This window comes from Thermobia domestica, chromosome 5 (assembly GCF_964235325.1).
Source record: "Thermobia domestica chromosome 5, izTheDome1.hap1.1, whole genome shotgun sequence".
Lineage (NCBI taxonomy): Eukaryota > Metazoa > Arthropoda > Insecta > Zygentoma > Lepismatidae > Thermobia > Thermobia domestica.
Window position 1 is genome coordinate 153,870,510 of NC_137458.1, and position 18,698 is coordinate 153,889,207.

The window sequence follows — 18,698 nt, forward strand, 5'->3', positions numbered from 1 at the left end:
AATACACATCTTCCATACTTATATTTAGCTCTCCCCACTTTATAATCTTTTTCCAGTATTTAGTAATCAATACGACCTTGAGAAACATAAAGCTTCTCTTAATAACTTCTATTACGTATTGCAATTTCTCTACTGAGTCTCACTCAGAAGTATGTACATTTTGCTCTCTATAAGAGTATTAGTCGCCAATGCAAACTTCGGAAGATATACAACAAACCTTTTAATACAGCAATTTTACTTTTCTTTTTCTTTCGTTAAACAAGTGTGTTCTGTAAATGCAAATTGGTTTCGTACATAGTGAGCTTAAGATATGTCCGGTTAAAAGAATCAGAATAATTAAAATTAGGACATCGTGTGTTTGAAGAAAAGCGGAATTTATTTGAAAATACACAGTGCGTTCAATAAGTTCCGGAATTACCTCAAAATAATATACTTAACGACCCCCCTCCCCCAAGAAAGGAAACTTTACCACATTAGTTTTCTGCATACGTCTCTTCCGGCGCCAAACACTCGTGGGGCCGGTCGGAAAGGCTTTGGAACGCCCTAGGTGATTATGGAACCTGAAGCCTTAGCCGAGCCAACTGGATCCAGTTTCTACTTTATATTCCTATTTCTGCGAGATCCATCTTAATATTGTCCTCGTATCTGCGCCTAGGTCTTTCTAATAGACGTTTTCCGATTGGATTTTCAGTTGAAAATACATATTTGTAAATGATAGTTAATGTTAACATTGTTCCAATGTTCAATTTCCAAGGAAATACAACACATCCAGATGTAATCGCGATGAAGAGAAGCTGAATATTTCCTGTATCGATAACCATCATCTACCTCATTATTTAACTCTTTTTCTCTACTTCAGGTATATTTACTGTCAATTCTGCATTTATATTTTATTTTACTTTTTTTTTTTTTTTACTGTAAGAGTTTATAATGATAATAATAATAACTAATGTTATTATCTGGCCGTGCTCCCTCTAGTCATTGATAATCTTACTCTTTTCTATTTTTGCATTCTGGTAACCTTACACACAATTTAACTAAGAAGTTGCCAGGCTAGCCAGACTTCTTCGTAACTCTAGTGCCACTTCTGTTGTAGCAATGGATGTTATTTCTAATCCAGTAATTATTACTAAAATCCATCGTTACCTAATCAGGATATTACTAAAATCCATCCTTACCTAATCAGAATATTACTGAAATCCATCCTTAACTAATCAGAATACTACTAAAATCCACCCTTAACTAATCAGAATACTACTAAAATCCACCTTTAACTAATCAGAATACTACTAAAATCCACCTTTAACTAATCAGAATACTACTAAAATCCACCCTTAACTAATCAGAATACTACTAAAATCCATCCTTAACTAATCAGAATACTACTAAAATCTACCCTTAACTAATCAGAATATTACTAAAACCCATCCTTATCATACTTAGGTTATTGTAGAAAGAAAATTCAAACTTTCTATTGTCCTTCAAGTGTGTGGCTAGAGCTTAGTAAACGTCTTTTATCGCTGACTATCTCATTAGTATGAGTACATTTTAATCGACCGTAATATGACTTTGATGTTGTCTGTTTGCACTTTATGCATACCAGTTGCAGCATTGACGTCTGTGACGGCTAACAATTCTGAAGACATCCGTTTGTCGGACGAGACGCTAGTGATCGGCGAGAGATGGAAAAAGAGAGAGTCCGAAAGACGCGAAATCTTTTGCTTTATAGACGGGAAATTAAAGGGAAGGCGAAAGAGGGTGAAAGAAACGAGCGAATAAGAAGTGAACGAATGGAGCGAGAGAGAGAGAGAGAGAGAGAGAGAGAGAGAGAGAGAGAGAGAAAGAGACCTGACTGAGTAGTTAATCCGGTTTTCGCAGATCTCCATCTCTCTTGCGCGCGCTTTCAACCTCCCTCCTAAAAAAAGAATAATTCATTCTCTTACAGGTTGACTGCATTTGACTTTGAGTTACGTCACGTTTCTCTGTGCACATTTCACTTATTTTATTTTTTTAAGCATGCATGCACTTTCCATTAAAACAACTGCGAAAGAAAACGTACATGAAGTTGTAGGGGGGGATGGGTAAAGGTTTCCTCTTTCATTCGCAGGAAGGAGACGGTGCAACGACATTGCGCAAATTTTTCTAAAGATTAGATCGTTGATAATCTAAGTAATTTATGTCTTATTAACGAGGAGCAGAAAGTGCTGAAATTGCGCAAATTTCCGCCGCGACGTTGCCAACAACAGGATTTAAGGAATTGTGTGAAATTTTGCATCGAAATGAAATGTATAAAGCTATTCCTTTATGAGATATATTTTATTGCATTCTAATATTTACAAAGCAACATACTTATTTACAGAAAATTTCATTTTACAGTTTGAATGCTTGAAATTTAAATCCTACAGCTTTTAAAAATGTCATACGTGCCTTCTCATAGTTTCTCTGCGAATTCCTGAACTCAGCATACTTCCTCATGACAAACTCGCTCCTTTTGACTTCTGCTGGTCTTTGGGCCTTTGAAATTCCTTTTAATATGGACGTTATTTTCATGGCAGTTTCCGTTTGGATCTCTAACAAAGCAGAAATCACCGTATGAATATCAGGAGCAGGGAAGTAAAATTGACTATTATAATGTCTGTGAAAAGCTTCTGGTCCATTTGTCGTCCGACGCATCGTGGATGGTATAGACGCCCACATGACAGGTGGATACCTAAAATTAATAAAATAAAAAGATCCTTAGTTCATGCACACAATTATTGACAATTTATATAAAACACTAAAACATTTATAACACTAGATTCAAGAAATATTTATAGTCTTGGTCCGTAATTTGTTTACAACTATCAAAACCTGCATTTTAATCTACGTCTTACATGAAGACAGAAGAAAATTTCACTATAATTAAGTTGCATTGAGAGAAAATACCATATCAGCACAACCATTAATGTTGTGTTCAAACTAGGACAACAGTTTTTGCAGTATTAAGAGTTATTGAAGCATGTGCTACTATAGATGAAATTCAAAAGGAAGCTACTTACTTGCAACCGTCTTCTATGTAGTTTTCTAGGACGTAATCGGAAAATTTATGCCCTGTATCATCCGGCGTCATTGATATTAGTTGAGTAAAGGCATCTGATACTTCTGTTGGATGTAAATATGGCAACCCAAAAAATGCCTTTATCCATGAACCTGTAAGAAAAGCAATAATAATAATAATAATAATAATAATAATAATAATAATAATAATAATAATAATAATAATAATAATAATAATTTGTTAGAATAAGCAAGCATTGGGAAAGTAGTGAAATTGATGGATCTTACTGTTGGCTTTATAATTTCTTCATTTCGTACATTATTAGAACAGCAGTTTATTTGCTTTTAAGAATGGTGACTGAATTAAGATTCTTCAGTCAAACAGAATAAGATTCTATTTTCAACTGTATTCTGTATTAATATATAACAAAACAAAGTCCACATGGTATTATTAAATTAATAATAAAGAATAATAGACCATAATAATATCAATAATACCTAGTTCAGATTTTGGATCCATATATGCTTGTCGCAGATCATTGTCGGCTTGAATCCTCCGCCACCATGTTTGTCCCAAATGGAATCTGCAGCCACGAATGTCACAATTTGGAAACACATTCTTGATGGCTTCGTGAGCAGCTGTTTCAAAATCAACGTAAATGATTTTCAAGTCGAATCTACTGTCTAAGTTTCTTATCATCTTCCACATGGCCACATACGTATTCTTGTCTTTCTTCGGCAAAAATGCAAAACATAGAGGTAGATAATATCCATTTTTATATGCATGTATTGTATATAACTGTGTGAAATGCTTAGGAGCATAAGTGAAAGTTCCATCTGCAAATACTTCTAACCCGCTGAACTCACACAGAAAACTGAAAAGAAAATAAGATTAGTGTCAGAAAAGAAAATAGTAAACAAGACTGTAGTGTCATATCGTTAGGTGAAATGCTATGTTACGATATATTTTGTGAGAATCAAAAAAAAAAAAAAAAAAAAAACTATTTTACTATAATTTGGAAATAAGACGGAAAAAGGAACTTTTCTGTTCAAGCAACTACTTCCTATTCTACTTCTTGATGCTGTAAATGAAACTCATTTCAAAGTTAATGGTTATAAATGAAATTATACTTACTCGATATTTTTCTTACACGTGAAAAGAATTATATTAGCTTCATCATCAACAAAGATGAATCTTTCTCCGTCAATTGCTATATCATCCTGCTTCTGAACCATTTGCTGTATAGCCTCTACGGTGTTTCTGGGTAGACGAGGAGTCACCTTTCTTCGATTTTTATAAATAACGTCTCGGCATCTTTTAATTTCTTTATGATCAAGTGTGTCATGATGTTCCAATTTTGAAACTTCCTGCCTTATAATTTTATTTGGCTTCTCGTTCAATTGTTCAGTGGCTCGTCGCTTACAATTCTCTCTAAGAAAATGCCGTTGAACACCATCTTCATCTTCACAATGATTATGAATATCTTTCCTTTCTAAAACTTCACTTGTATTTTCATCCATTGTTATACTAGCATTACAGCTTTTCTTAGTACATCTGAAAGAAAGGAAATAATAATTAAATCGTATCACGTGTTCTAAACTTACTATTTAAAGAAAAATGTATTCACTATTTCACTGGCAAAAATGTTATATCTTCCATCACCTTTTAACAAAGTATAGGTCCAATTGACTGACATAAATACTAATGCAGGCTTACTTATTCACTTACGAAAGTATAGGACAAATTGCCTGGCATAAATATTAAAATAGGGACTAGACACATATTTTAACAAAATATAGACCCAACTGACTGACATGGATATTAATGTAACTTTCCATTACTTAACAAAGTATAGAAGCAACTGAATGGCATAAATATTAATATAGGTTACATCACTTAACAAAATATAGGTCCAACTTCCCGACATTAATACTAATAGTGTGTTACATCTTTTAACAAAGTATATATGGATCCTATTGACTAGCATAAATACTAATATAGGCTTACAGAACTTACTAAAATATAGGTCAAGCTGACTACTGAAAATACTAATGTAGGCTTTGCATAACTTAGCAAGCTATAGGCTTATATACATGCAAAAATTATGTACTACATTAACTTACCTCCAATTTGAGCCTTTTTTTCCTTGGCGAAAGAAACGATACTTAAAGCCTCCCATTAATACACAAGGTACACCTTTTTCTGTTTTCGTCAATGTAAACTCCATTCTGAAAGTTTCACTTATGTTTCTCCAGTTTATTGCTTCCTGTTTATATTACCCTCCTCACTAAAACTTGCGATTAATTCTCGATCCTGATTGGCTCGTTGTGATTCTCGTTCCTCATTGGCTTGTTCTATTATTGGTTTATTATATCCGCAATTCGTTCGGGGTTTTAACAGAACCTGAGGAGGTCTGACATACAGTTGCTGGTGACATTTGGGAGAGTGCACAACGGAGAAGAATAAGCTTTGCAGAGAAGAATTGCTGAGATGCATTGCTTTCCTGAAGAAGGTGTTCCAACCACAACCAACATAGAACACGCTTTGCCGACAGTCGGCTAACGGAAACGCTTTGTTATCTCTCTGGGAGTGAAGCAAATACACAGTAATTAAAGAACTGAGGCCCTTTTCAGGCCCACAAACCAATTTCAGGTCCAAAACCTTTCTAATGTACACTGTCCGGTAAATATCTTCAGGATAAAACAGTTGAGAATGCTCTAAGAGCATTGCCAGAACGAACTTTAAAAGAATGGAGAGATCTAGCGGGAAGGATAGCTGTAATTGTTCCTAGATGTAAAGGTAAATCTTTTTATCCGCACCCTCTTCTCTTTCTCGCAAAAATTAACAAAATATCATCTCTTTATGACTTATAGTTCTCGAGATATGACTGCTTAAATATCTAGAAATTCGAACTTTTTTAGTCAGTATCACGGGAACGGTAAGTCATAGAGAGATGATATCAGTGTTAATCCCTAATAGAACATTAAACATTTTCGTACTGATATTAATTGATGGCCAGTTGCACAGTGGCCACCGGTTACTATTTGCTACCAAAATATTTACCACCCTTTTAGATATTGACCAACACCAATATGACCTCTCTATGACTTACGGTTCCTCAAATAATGCTCCTTAAATCTCTGGAAATCGGCCATTTTTGGCCAATATCATGGGAACGGTAATTCATAGAGAGACGATATTGGTCTTAATCAATACCTAAGAGGATGGTAAACACTTTGGTAGCAATATTAATTGGTGGCCATTGGCCAAACCAGAACTCTTTAAGTTCGTTGAAAACCGCGGCGAGACACAACATTCGACATGCTGCTTTAGAATTCTAACTGCATGTAGGAGGTACACGTAGATATAAGTTGCTGCATCACTCAAGGGGGCGAGCTTTCTTGCCAAGGGGCCCTATTTATCTCTAATACACTGACCACTCATTCTTGTAACAATTTATACGATAATACCTAGGTAATATATAACAAATGTTTCTCACAGCACCTAAGAACAACTAAGACGCAAATGCAAATCTAAGTATCATTTATAGAAAGGTGAAAGGATAGTTATTAAGATATGTGGTAGACACACCTGAAATATGTATACAAGTGCTTGTTCCTGATTGGCCAAAACTGGAAGATATAGACAAATCTTTATTTCTGATTGGTCGAACGTCTGTTCACGATATTTCAAGAGAACTTCTAGAAATATTTATATATATTGTTTATTTTATATATGTTTGTTTTCCTTACAGTATTTCAAAACTATTTGCTTTCAATAACTATATTCTTACAGTTTTAATCTTACAGTTAGATATGATACGGAAAATGAATGACTGGGACACATTCCCCAGTCACCCTCTCTAACGACGCCATTGCACACATATAATATAGATGACTGAAAATGCTATTGTTATCCATTACTTTGTATTTTTTTTTTTTTTTTTTTTTTGTTAAAACGACTTGCATTTTGGTGACTGTTTTTATTAGTCGATATACTTATGGTAATGATGGCAACGTTGCACAAGATTTTTTTCGCAATTTCCAATTTTGTTGCCTGCTCATTAAGGCTTTATCTGTGTCAACAGATAAGCGTGGGAAAATTTGCGCAATGTCGGTGCACCCGAAGGAGAAGGTATGAAGAGTTGATAAGTGAAAGAAAGAAAGAAAGAACAGGTTTTCTTTAAATTAACTGGAGATGAAACGTTGAAAGAAAGGGTCATCAAATCACATGGGGGAAGATACAAGGGTCAATCAACATCCCCCTCCCCCTCACTACTTCGTTCGTTACTTGATACATGAAAGCTGTAAATAACGTTACTTATGAGCTTGTCTTAGTATAGGAGTGTCCTAAAATTATCTACATTTTAAATCAAGGACGATGAGGAACTAGGTGCCTGCTGTTTTTACTTTCTTTAAGGTTTTTCTAGAATTCTCCAAATAATCTCAACATAAGCTGTCTAGTGTATATCATACAACTTTATTATTATTATTATTATTATTATTATTATTATTATTATTATTATTATTATTATTATTATTATTATAAGTCGAAGGAGATAGGCTAAACTACTTTGTTTCGTATAATGAATAAAGTTAGTCCTGGTTGCAAAACAGACACTAATCCCATCTATCGTTTCACCTTTTTAAGAAAGCTTACTTAACTCCCCTTCGTATCACACGGGATTCAATATCTTCAATTGTTACGTAACAATAGAAAAATGAAGTCTATAAGTTTTACGTCCCACGGTTATGCCGGCTAGGCTAAAGGAGACAGTGATGATGAGAAATTAAGGAATTGGTGGAATGATGAAATTGGTAGGAAACGGGAGAACCCCGAGGAAACCCACGCACACGGTTATGGTCCACCACAAAGTTCACTTGGCGCGAGGTGGGATCGAACCAAGGACACCATGCACCAAAGGTAAACGCTCTATCACTAAGCCACTGCGACCCCATTACCTTGTTTTGGACAATGAGTAAAATTAGTCCTGGTTGCAAAATAATAACAATAACAACAATAATAATAATAATAATAATAATAATAATAATAATAATAATAATAATAATAATAATAATAATAATAATAATAATAATAATAATAATCATCTTCACTTAAAACATCCCTGAGGAATGGATGAAATGCTTCTACGAAAAATTGTCAAGAGTGGCTAGTTACTAGATAAAACAAACTACACTGAGAAAAAAAATTGTAGATGGCGTACTTAAAAGATAAGTTACATGCGTAATTCCTGTAGTTTTTGGACTTAACGTACAGCAGACGTATATCTGAAAACGCATGTGTTATAATGTTTCATCTATACATACTTTCCGTATGAAACAATGTAGGCGGTCAGGATCTCATATACAAATGGACGTATATAACATATAGCTGACGAAGGTAACATAAGTATATGCATGTGATATACGGAAAACTGTTAGATGTCAGACATCCTGCAACGGCATGATGTAACACCTAAGGGCAGTGCCTATGTAGCATACGGATAACGTATGCTCCGTACTGATTTCTATAGTAAGCAAGAGGATACCGTATATTTGTACAATATACCGCTGTCCGGAGAACGGATTTTTCTCTGTGTACGTAGTGCTCCTTATTAAATTTTAATCGTCATAATTTTCAGCATTGTTTTTACGGAAAACGTACAGCGAAACGTTTAATTATCTAATCGGTTTGTGAAACGTTTAATTCAGTGATACAAATAACCACTCGACCGAGTGGTTCATCGGTGCGGGCGATTATTTAATATCATACCGAAGGTAAGTAAATGATTTCTGTTGTAGGATGTGGGCTAGTGGCTTTTTTCTTGGGCTTTTCTTTTGTTGCTTATTTGCATCCCTGGTTTAATTAGCTATTTGGTTTATGGAACGTTTAAAATTAGTTAAATGGTGCACGAAACGGTTAATTAGTTAATCGGTGTAATGAGCTAAACAGTCGACAGAACGTTTAATATGCTTAGGTTTAGTGAAATATTTAGTTCATTTTAAATGTTTATAAGTAGACGTTTGAAATCTTTAAATCATATCCCTTTCCATACAATAAACATAGAAAACGGATCGTAAACTTGTAATGCGTCCATTCGTTCGAATTACTGACACTTCAACGATAAGATTCTTCTGTACTGTGTCAACATTTATACAAGTACGTGAGAAAATGAAATAAATTGAAATTTGTACTCCATAAAGTTCTAAATAGACACTGAATTTCTGTTTATTAGCAATATGCTTTAGCGCCGCTTTAAAGTAGATGAATTCGAACTTTGATTACACAGTGTGCATACACTTTGAGGCGAATGAACTCCACCTGAAGAAAGGTCCTTATGAAGTAAGAAAGAAGCTATAGCCGATATGAAACTTGACATCTACGAAAGCTCTAAATCTGTGTATATCTGTGAATCTAGTATGAATCGATATTTGAGTGTATGATGAAGCTATAATATTCGTATTTAGATAAGTTTTGCTAAAATGAATTCCCTAGAAAGCTGAGCAGGGGGATTGAACAACATTACTTCAATGTAGTACAGTTATGGTGTGTGAGGTATTGACATCTTGCATTGTTGAGCATGTGGTCCGATATATTCTCATTTACACCTTGTTTACTATGATTTGTCTGGAATCTTTTCCATCTTCTGAGAAAATTCCATTCGCCTCCACTGCGTGATTCTGAAACATGTGTCTTTAGATAGAGAATTGCGAGTCTATAATGGGCACATATTTTGGCAATATTCCACTTAAAAATTCGTTTTCTCATGAAAGTCGGAAGTCCTCCTAAGCAACTCATTGCCGGACATGAGTTGATAAGAACTTTTTAACTTTTGCTTCACTGAGCTCTCAAAGTTTGTTCCCATAGTTTGGAGACATCCTGTATATAAATGTACAGAGTACTATTCACCACGTTACAGTTCTCCGCTATAATGTTAAAAAGTACTTTCTTAATTTGGGAAAAAGTACTCGTATTTCATATAATACTTTCTTGCTTGTACACTGAAAAAATCTTTTTGTTACCCATGATACTTTGAAATTTTTATTCTTGAGAAATCATCTTTACCAAATACTAACTAACTGTAAGCATCCGTTGTTCCCGGGTCTTAATTCAGAGCTTCTAATGTAAAGGAAGGAGGTCTATTGGCCAGGTATTTATCCTTGGATGTTCTGTACGTCCGCATACGCAACATGTAATGAAGGTTGCATATATGCGAGAGCTCTTAATGGCAGCTAGAATCGTACTTACATTTTTGCGTACATTTTCAGCTCCCCGCAAATTTTCACCCGAGCCGAAAATTAAAAAAAAAAAAAAAAAAAATGCTTCCTACGTGCATAGACCTTGTGAAGATTCTCTGTATATATATATATATATATATATATATATATATATATATATATATATATATAGATAGATAGATAGATAGATAGATAGATAGATAGATAGATAGATAGATAGATAGATAGATAGATAGATAGATAGATAGATAATATAACATTTAGTAGCTTTAGGTGGAAATCAAACTCTATAGTTTCAGTTAGAAAGGTATAAGTTCAAAACCTTTTAGGACTACCTACTTACCTCATTGTATTCATCTGCTAACGTGTTTCGAGGTTTAAAACATAATAAACATGCAACATATTTTTGAGTTAATCGACCTGTTTATTAGTAACCAAAAAAACCAAATTAAAAAAAAACTGCTGTCAGTAGTCAAGGATAACTTGATCTTATGACGCGTTAATCGAAGAGTAGGTGTAGGCGCATGACATACACCACAATTACAGGCTTATTACGTACGAAATCACTTTCCATTGTCATCTTCCCACACTGTAACAGTTATGATATAACTTGTATAACATATGAAGAGGACAATCATCTTACATGTGTTATCGCAATGTTGTTGACCTAGGAAAGTCCATACAAATAATATATTATAGTTAGTTTGACAAGGCTTTAAGTAATTTTACTGGTGCGTTACTTCATATTGCTCCAATCTTTATACGTACTTTTGACCAATTTTTAAGGCATTTGGTTTACCAAAACTCCTTTATATATATTTATTATATCCATGTGTCCGTTCGAGAGACAAAAAATCTATAACCACTTGATGGATCCAGAATATAGAGTCAAAAGTTAGAAATCGATTCCATTTTTAGAGGTAATTTTCAAACCGAAAGTCGTAGAAATCGACTAAAAGCAGGGAATTCTTGTTATTATTCAGTTCAAAATCGCTTGTCGTCGCGAATTCTGTAGGGGAATTTGAAGCTTAAAATAAATAAAACGATAATCATGCCTGTTGTTCTGTTGATCGCTAATTCTGAGGGAAGAATGCAGACTATGAGAACAAGATCCTGAGACGAATATTCAGATCCAAGAGGAACGGGAATGGGGAATGGTTGGAACTACATAGTTTATACCGTTTATCAAACATTGTTAGGGTCATCATATCTATTAGGCTTAGGTGGGCGGGTCATGTAGCAAAAATGGAAGAAAATAGGAACGCTTTCAAAGTTTTAAGTGGAAATCTAATCGGAAAACAACCATTAAGAAGACCTAGGCGCAGATTAGAGGACAATATTAAGATTGATCTCACACAAATAGGAACACAAAGTAGAAAGTGGATCCAGTTGGCTAAGGATAGAAGTCAATGGAGAGCTTTTGTGAACGCGGCATTGAATCTCCGGGTTCCATAGGCCATAGAGAGAGTTAGTTAGTGGTAGAAGTCAACCTCTTCCAGTTTTAACGTTGATTGTTGTAGAGTAAAACAGTAATAGCGAAAAGCGGATTTCTACAATTGATTAAGCGCCCTCAAAATATAGTCTATCTCTGCTCTAATGTCTATATGAAAATCGGAAGTGATAGAATCCTATTACTCCCGGGTTCAACATTGAGAACATATCAGGCCAAACAAGCCATACTCCTCGATGTGGTGTGCACGTGACCCACTTACTTGTACGTGCATAATTTAAGACTACATTGTCATGTGATGAACTTTGTTGTCTGCAAAGGAACGGAAAAAATTGACATTATTTTCAGTGTCTTGTGTCCTTCATATTTATACCAGTTCACCCTCTAAATACTGTACTGAACAAATACTGTAGGGCAGTAGCGTAGCCAGGATTGTTGTTTTGGGGGGGGCTTAGTGTTTATATATACAAGTATATATATATATATATATATATATATATATATATATATATATATATATATATATATATATATATATATATATATATATATATATATATATATATATGCGTCAGAATGTTTAGTTTTAATAATAATAATAATAATAATAATAATAATAATAATAATAATAATAATAATAATAATTATTATTATTATTATTATTATTATTATTATTATTATTATTATTATTATTATTATTATTATAATATTATCTTTTACTGAAATGCTGACTTCTCTAGATATTTCTTCGTTGCTTCTCAATTGCTGTTTTTGCACACCACTACTATCATTTTTTGTTCTAGTCGTTGTTCTAAAGCGTTTTGCGAGTCTTCCTCTGAATTAATATCTTGTTTAGATTTTTCTCCATTGTTTTTTTGGTTTCTTTGCACATTTTCCTCACCGAAATTAACACAGTTGCCTTTTTTCCGCTTTAACCAGTTTTGTAAAACATTTTGCGACATTTTGCAATTGCAAAGGAAGTTCTTATTTCGACACCCTGAACTCGTCTAACTTAAGCAAATCTTCTGAATTGCTCCAATTGATCAAACATCAGAGATCGCTGTGAGATAGATACTACAAGTATTTAGTATTGTTTTCCACCCTCTCCTGTTAACATTTTTTCCTCAAATATTTTTCATTTGAATGAAACCAAAACCTCAAAGGAAAATCCTTATTTTTACCCTTCCTTTCTTTCATTCAGCTTGTCTAGAAACTGTTTAGCGACATGTTTTATTCTGAAATAGAGTACGTGGAAGGCAATTGCTGTTTCTTCGGAGAAAAAAATACAAACATCAAAGCACCAAAGTAAATTGTCGGAACCCTTTTGGGGGGGGGCTCGGCTCCCCTGGGCCCACCCCTTCCCTACGCCACTGCTGTAGGGTTCAGTCAGATGAGGTTTAATGTTGAAAGAGCATATCATTTTAGATTAGGTGCAATTATTGTCCAGAAACAAGACCAACGTTAGATTCCAGTCTAAACTTTATTTATGTCTCAAAACAAACATAACATAAGCTCTTGTCAGGCCCAGACCCAACTTAAGTATACAAACTTTGGGTATAGTTCAATTGAAACAAACTCGCAACGAAAAGTAGTACAACCTTCAAATCTAGGTTTATATATATATTATTGCTCCAAGTAGACTAAGAACAACTTGTTATGAATTATCTGTAGGGAGATATGAGCTTTCCCTTCAAGCATATTAACGGCAATGCTAATTTTTTTCCATAGTTAAGAACCACCTTGAAAACTATAACCCTCGGTTCGTTATTAGGTGAAATATCAGATAAAGCAAGACTGAGGCGTACACCGTTGTAAAGTCACCTTTCAACCATTAAAAATCTTAAGTACCTAAACCATAATTTTGTTGTCTTGCAAGAACTTTGTAATAGTCCTGAGTGGGAGTACTTTAGTCTGCTCACTTGAAAGAAAATGAGCGTTATTACGTTTGAGAGACTTTTCATTACGTCCAACCCACAGGCGATTATCCATTCTACGTGTAGAGAAAGAGACAAGAGCGTACTTACGAAGGCTCTGCACGTATCATTTTTCAGATGCGGTGATGACTTCACAGTGTCAGTCTCAAGAAGAGTGCTTGCTTAGAGTGGCACGCGCTTTCCATCAAGTTTTGGTTGTTATGGACAATGGATTAGAGAAGTCGCACCGCCTTCACACAGACAGTTTTTCATACACAATTGTTTTGTGTCCCCATCCCAATTTTAAGAGATAACAAATCGTTTATGTTATTACCATTACTTATGAGCAATGACGCAATTAGTTGTTGACCTGTTAAGTTGATGTCTTTATTTTGTAAACATTGGCCTACAGACACAATTTGTTACTTTGCAGATACCTTTCTCCAAGTGTGCTAATCTTTGCAAATGTAAGAGTAACTATGTTATTAATATGGAAATCTTAAAAGGTTTTGTAATCTAATGATTTTTTTTTTATATATATATCGCACAATTGGCTGTGATGCCTTATTCTGTTTCAAGTTCGAAGATTGCTTCTCAAATAATGAATGAGTACTTGGGTTTTTCGTGTTGATCAGTGCACACAGTAAAAGGTACTAGTACTGTAGCTGGCAGTGGCATATTCAGGATTTTGTTTCGGGAGAGCTATGCAAAACAGGGTAAGCAGGTGGGAGAATTGCCCACCTGAGTTTGAGAATTAAATATATTTTAATCTATTGTCTACTAATATACTTGGGGGGAGAAAACGTAAAAATCGTCTGTCGGTGAAGGATCGTACACCCTCAGGCAAATCTGAAATGATGCTCCTTCAAATACACGTTGAACATTTGTATGATTTCATTTTAGAAAAGAAAATATTCAGTTTTATCTGTGTACGTTCTTACCTGATGAAAATGTTGAGACAAGTTGAAACTGAAATATACCGATTGCAGTTTTAATTGCAAGAATGGCAGACTGATGAATTCTATGAGATACGATACACACACAAATTTAGCAGTGAATCTAACCTTTTATTCTATTCATAGAGGAAAAAGGAAGCATCGTCTTGATTCTCCTCTCTTGATTTTCTTAAGTCACATATTTACCTCTCTTTATAACTAAACGATGGAATTATTCCTTTGCTATAATAACTAAAGTTCCTTTATGTTGATATCCCTGCAAGTTCGTGTGGAACACCAGTTTCGCTTATCAGTTTCTCTTAGTTTTGGTGTTACTGACGACGGCCGACTTGAATCACAACTAAGAACGGTCGAAAGTGTGAGAGAAAAAACAAAAGAAAGTAACAACTAAAAAAGAAACAGAAGAGTAGAATGGATAAAAGAAAACAAAACAACGCAGTTCTTACATGGAATGAAATTTGACAAATACAGTATTATTTCTGAACAAAGAGCATAAGAAAATGGAAAGTCAATGAAATTCTTAAAAATGTTAAGAAGGATTATTATTGTACGTGGAATGCGAAAAACTAACAAATTTATTTCGGAGGACTTGAGCCCGATAACCCCCCTAAATACGCAACTGGTAGTTGGTAACGCAAATAAATAGTAAAAATTGAATAAAACAGAAATACCTCCCTCAAAAAGAAACTTGTAGACAATGTAAAGTTTAGAGTCTTTACACAGAATAGAAAGTTACTGATATGCGTCATATGAGATCGTAAACTGCATGAGTATGGCTGATTTTGTAGTTGTTTTGACTCGTAACCAGAATTCGGGCCACGGTGGCTCAGCGGTAGAGCGTTCACCTCTGGTGCATGGGATCCCTGGTTCGAAATTTGTGGTGGACAAACACCGTGTGCGTGGGTTTTCTCGGGGTTCTCCCGTTTCCTCCCATTTCTTCATTCCACCATTTCATTTATTTCTTAACCGTCTCCTTTAGCCTAGCAAGCATAGCTGTGAGACGTAAGATTTCATTTCGTACGAAAATTCGTTTCGAAGTGGTTGTCACGAAATGTATTTCGATGCTGAAAGACAGTGTTGTTACGACAGTGTTAAGTTTCGAAAGACAGTCTTTTAGAAGTTTCGATATATAATTAGTGATTCCATTTCACACTAAATAATAATAATAATTCAATTGTTTTAAACATTTCCGCTTGTTAACCAGCTCATAAGTGTAATTTAATCCCTAGTAACGATATGATTATTTTACAACAAAATTTTCAGGAGGTAAAATTTTTAGCTTGGATTTTCAGACACTTTATTCTGTAAATCATAATAAAGTTATTTCCATAGGCAACATCCACTTTTTGACATTACAATTGGAATAAAGTTATAAAGTATATTGTGTTTACATTATTTAATTAAATGAATACTGGAAATTTCATCTTCTTTGATCAGGTGGGTTAAATTCTAGTCGATATTCCGTCTAAATTAAACACCTTCAAAACATTTTGTCAGTGTCACTGGATTTTACTATGATTGATCCGTATAATTTTAGGAACAACGCATAAATTTACCTTGTTTTTCCAAAGATGAGACCGGATCTAATATATTCAGGAGACACTGTGCCCATCAATGCGGAGCACAGCTGATGGGATGTATCTGACTGTCGCGAGCAACGCACAAAATAAAATTTACGTGGAGCCAGGGCCTATTCTTGGAGAATCTTAAAAATTATGCTAATGCTTATTTTCTGACTAGGTCTTATTTTCAAAAAATATCTCAACACAAGAATTTTTTTTTAAACAAAAAACGTTGTCCATCGTGGAGAAATACTATTCCGGATTAATACTTTGCTGTTGAATCACTCGATTTATTTAAATTTTTGAATGCAGGTGAAAAGCCCCATCGTACACAGCTAAAAAAAAAAATGGTATTAAAAATCTCTACATTTAGACAATTCCCAATTTTGTGCTGATCAACAAATTTATTTCTACTTCACACAAACTTTTATAATGTGGCCGCGGTGGGTCAGTGGTAAAACGCTTATCTCTGACGTGTGCAGTTTCTGTTTTGATCCCATCTGCCGCCAAGTGGGCTATGTGTGGTAAACAAACACCGTGTGCGTGGGTTTTTCTCGGTGTTCTCCCGTTTCTTCCTACTTTCATCATTCCACCACTCAATTATCATCCATCTTATCATCACCGTCTCCCCTTAGCTTCGGTGCATAATTATGGGACGTTAACTTTAAAAAAAGAAACTTTTGTCCCTTCAGTTTAGTAAACTTTCGATAGAAATATACCATAATGTTAATGGTGTTGAGTACCTCCGCCATCTTTATTTTTAGTATGTTCGTTTATATGGGAAACTGTGGAAATTTTTTATTTATATTGGAATTTTTCTGTTTTTGAAATGAACTGGAATTTTATGGTAAGATTTTACTGAATAATTCTTCTTCAAGTCTAGTTAAATATCATTTTTTTTTCAAAAAAGATGAATTTGCATAATATATAAAAACTAGCCTTTGGTTAGCTGGGGGCTCCGGCCCCAGGCCCTCCAGTCTGCTCAACCTACGGCCTCGCATTTCTTATCTAATGGTCTTTTTCATCAACAGTGAATTTCGTGAACTTGCTCTTCATATTTCCTGAATCTGCCCATCCAGGGGCTTCGACCCCATACACTGTCTTTGCTCGACCTACGGCCTCGCACCTCTTAACCCACAATTCTATCGTTTCTTTTCCTATTTCAACTATCGAAAAAATAAGATTTTGTATCCCAAGAAAACGCCCATTTTAATAGCATGGGAATTTCTTCAACCCCCTTTAGATCCCTAAAAAATTAAAAATATATACTTTTGGCAATTTTCCTGTCGGCTAGTCTTGGAAGGCTACAATCATGCCAAATCTCATCATTCTAATCCTGACGGAAGTGCCTAAACATTTTGGAGTGTAGAAGACGTCCCATATAAATAACATGGGAAAGATTTATCAGTCCCCTATAAAACAACTCTACGGTTGAATTTTTTTTATTTCTGATGATTCACTTAGGTAACGCTAACGAAAACATACAAGCATACCGAATGTCAAGTTTTATTCCAATTCCCAGTACCTAAAACATGAGATTATAGGTCCAAAAAAGGCCCATTCTTCATCTCCTCTTTAGAACTCTAAAAATTATATTAAATTCGATTATTAAATAGCCTATGTATACCAAAATGTAATTTTCATGGAGTATGGAAGATTATTAAAATCTTGAAGAAGAGACGATTAAATAAAACCATTAAAATTCTAGCTCATTTCAAAGAAATTCGAAATATAATTACTCATATAAATTAATGGGCTAAAATCAAAGATGGTACAAATTTACACCACCGTTAAGTATTTCGTCCTCCTTCTCTTCTTGTTATTAGATTAAATGTTCCCTTTAGATGTACAGTAGTCAATTATTGTAACAGAATGAATGTGCAACAGTTATACTGTATAATATAGTGTTCTCGAAAGGAAATTTTCTGCCTATCTATAGACCAACATCACTCAACCTATACTGGTAACTAAGACTCAGTTTAGTAAAACACCTTGGTTTTTGTAAAAAGATTCTTTTCGTCTAAGCCACACGTTTTAATTTTGTGGCCTACTACGACTTAACTCAGAACCAAATACGTATCATCTGTTAGTAATAAGCAAGCTCAATATACGTACGTATAATATGCTAATATTTAGTGGTAAATAAAAACATATGTTACTTATTTTCTGCAAAGTTGAGTTTAATAGCAGTTCTATCCAGTCTTCCAGTAGCGCCATGTCACAAAATTCTTATAGAAGCAAAGGATAGGGGTATTGAAAGAGCTAACATGAATCTATTTTTTCAATGACTGATTTTGTAAATGAACTTACTCAAATATCTTGATGGAAAGAAATGTAACTAGTATCTTATCAGATATTATTATTATTATTATTATTATTATTATTATTATTATTATTATTATTATTATTATTATTATTATTATTATTATTATTATTATTATTTAAATCTATTGATTCAATGAAACTTATTTTCTCTGTCGAAATACTTTTTTTTTTTTTTAACTTAAAAAGTCTGGCGTTGCAAAGCAGTTTCTCCTATCTA

General features: G+C 34.2%; 2 protein-coding genes across 8 annotated transcripts in view; one reads left to right on the plus strand and one right to left on the minus strand.

Annotated features, from left to right (window-relative positions):
* Window positions 1-18,698, plus strand: part of Lmpt (four and a half LIM domains protein limpet) — a 934,906-nt gene that overhangs the window by 855,323 nt on the left and 60,885 nt on the right. The gene's annotated exons all lie outside the window — the stretch shown is intronic.
* LOC145686192 (uncharacterized) lies at window positions 2,120-3,435 on the minus strand. The gene is made up of 2 exons (XM_081759231.1): window positions 3,039-3,435; window positions 2,120-2,710 (listed from the first exon to the last, which is right to left on the minus strand). The coding sequence occupies exons 1-2, from the start codon at window positions 3,107-3,109 to the stop codon at window positions 2,371-2,373; spliced, it is 411 nt and encodes a 136-aa protein (XP_081615357.1). The 5' UTR covers window positions 3,110-3,435; the 3' UTR covers window positions 2,120-2,370.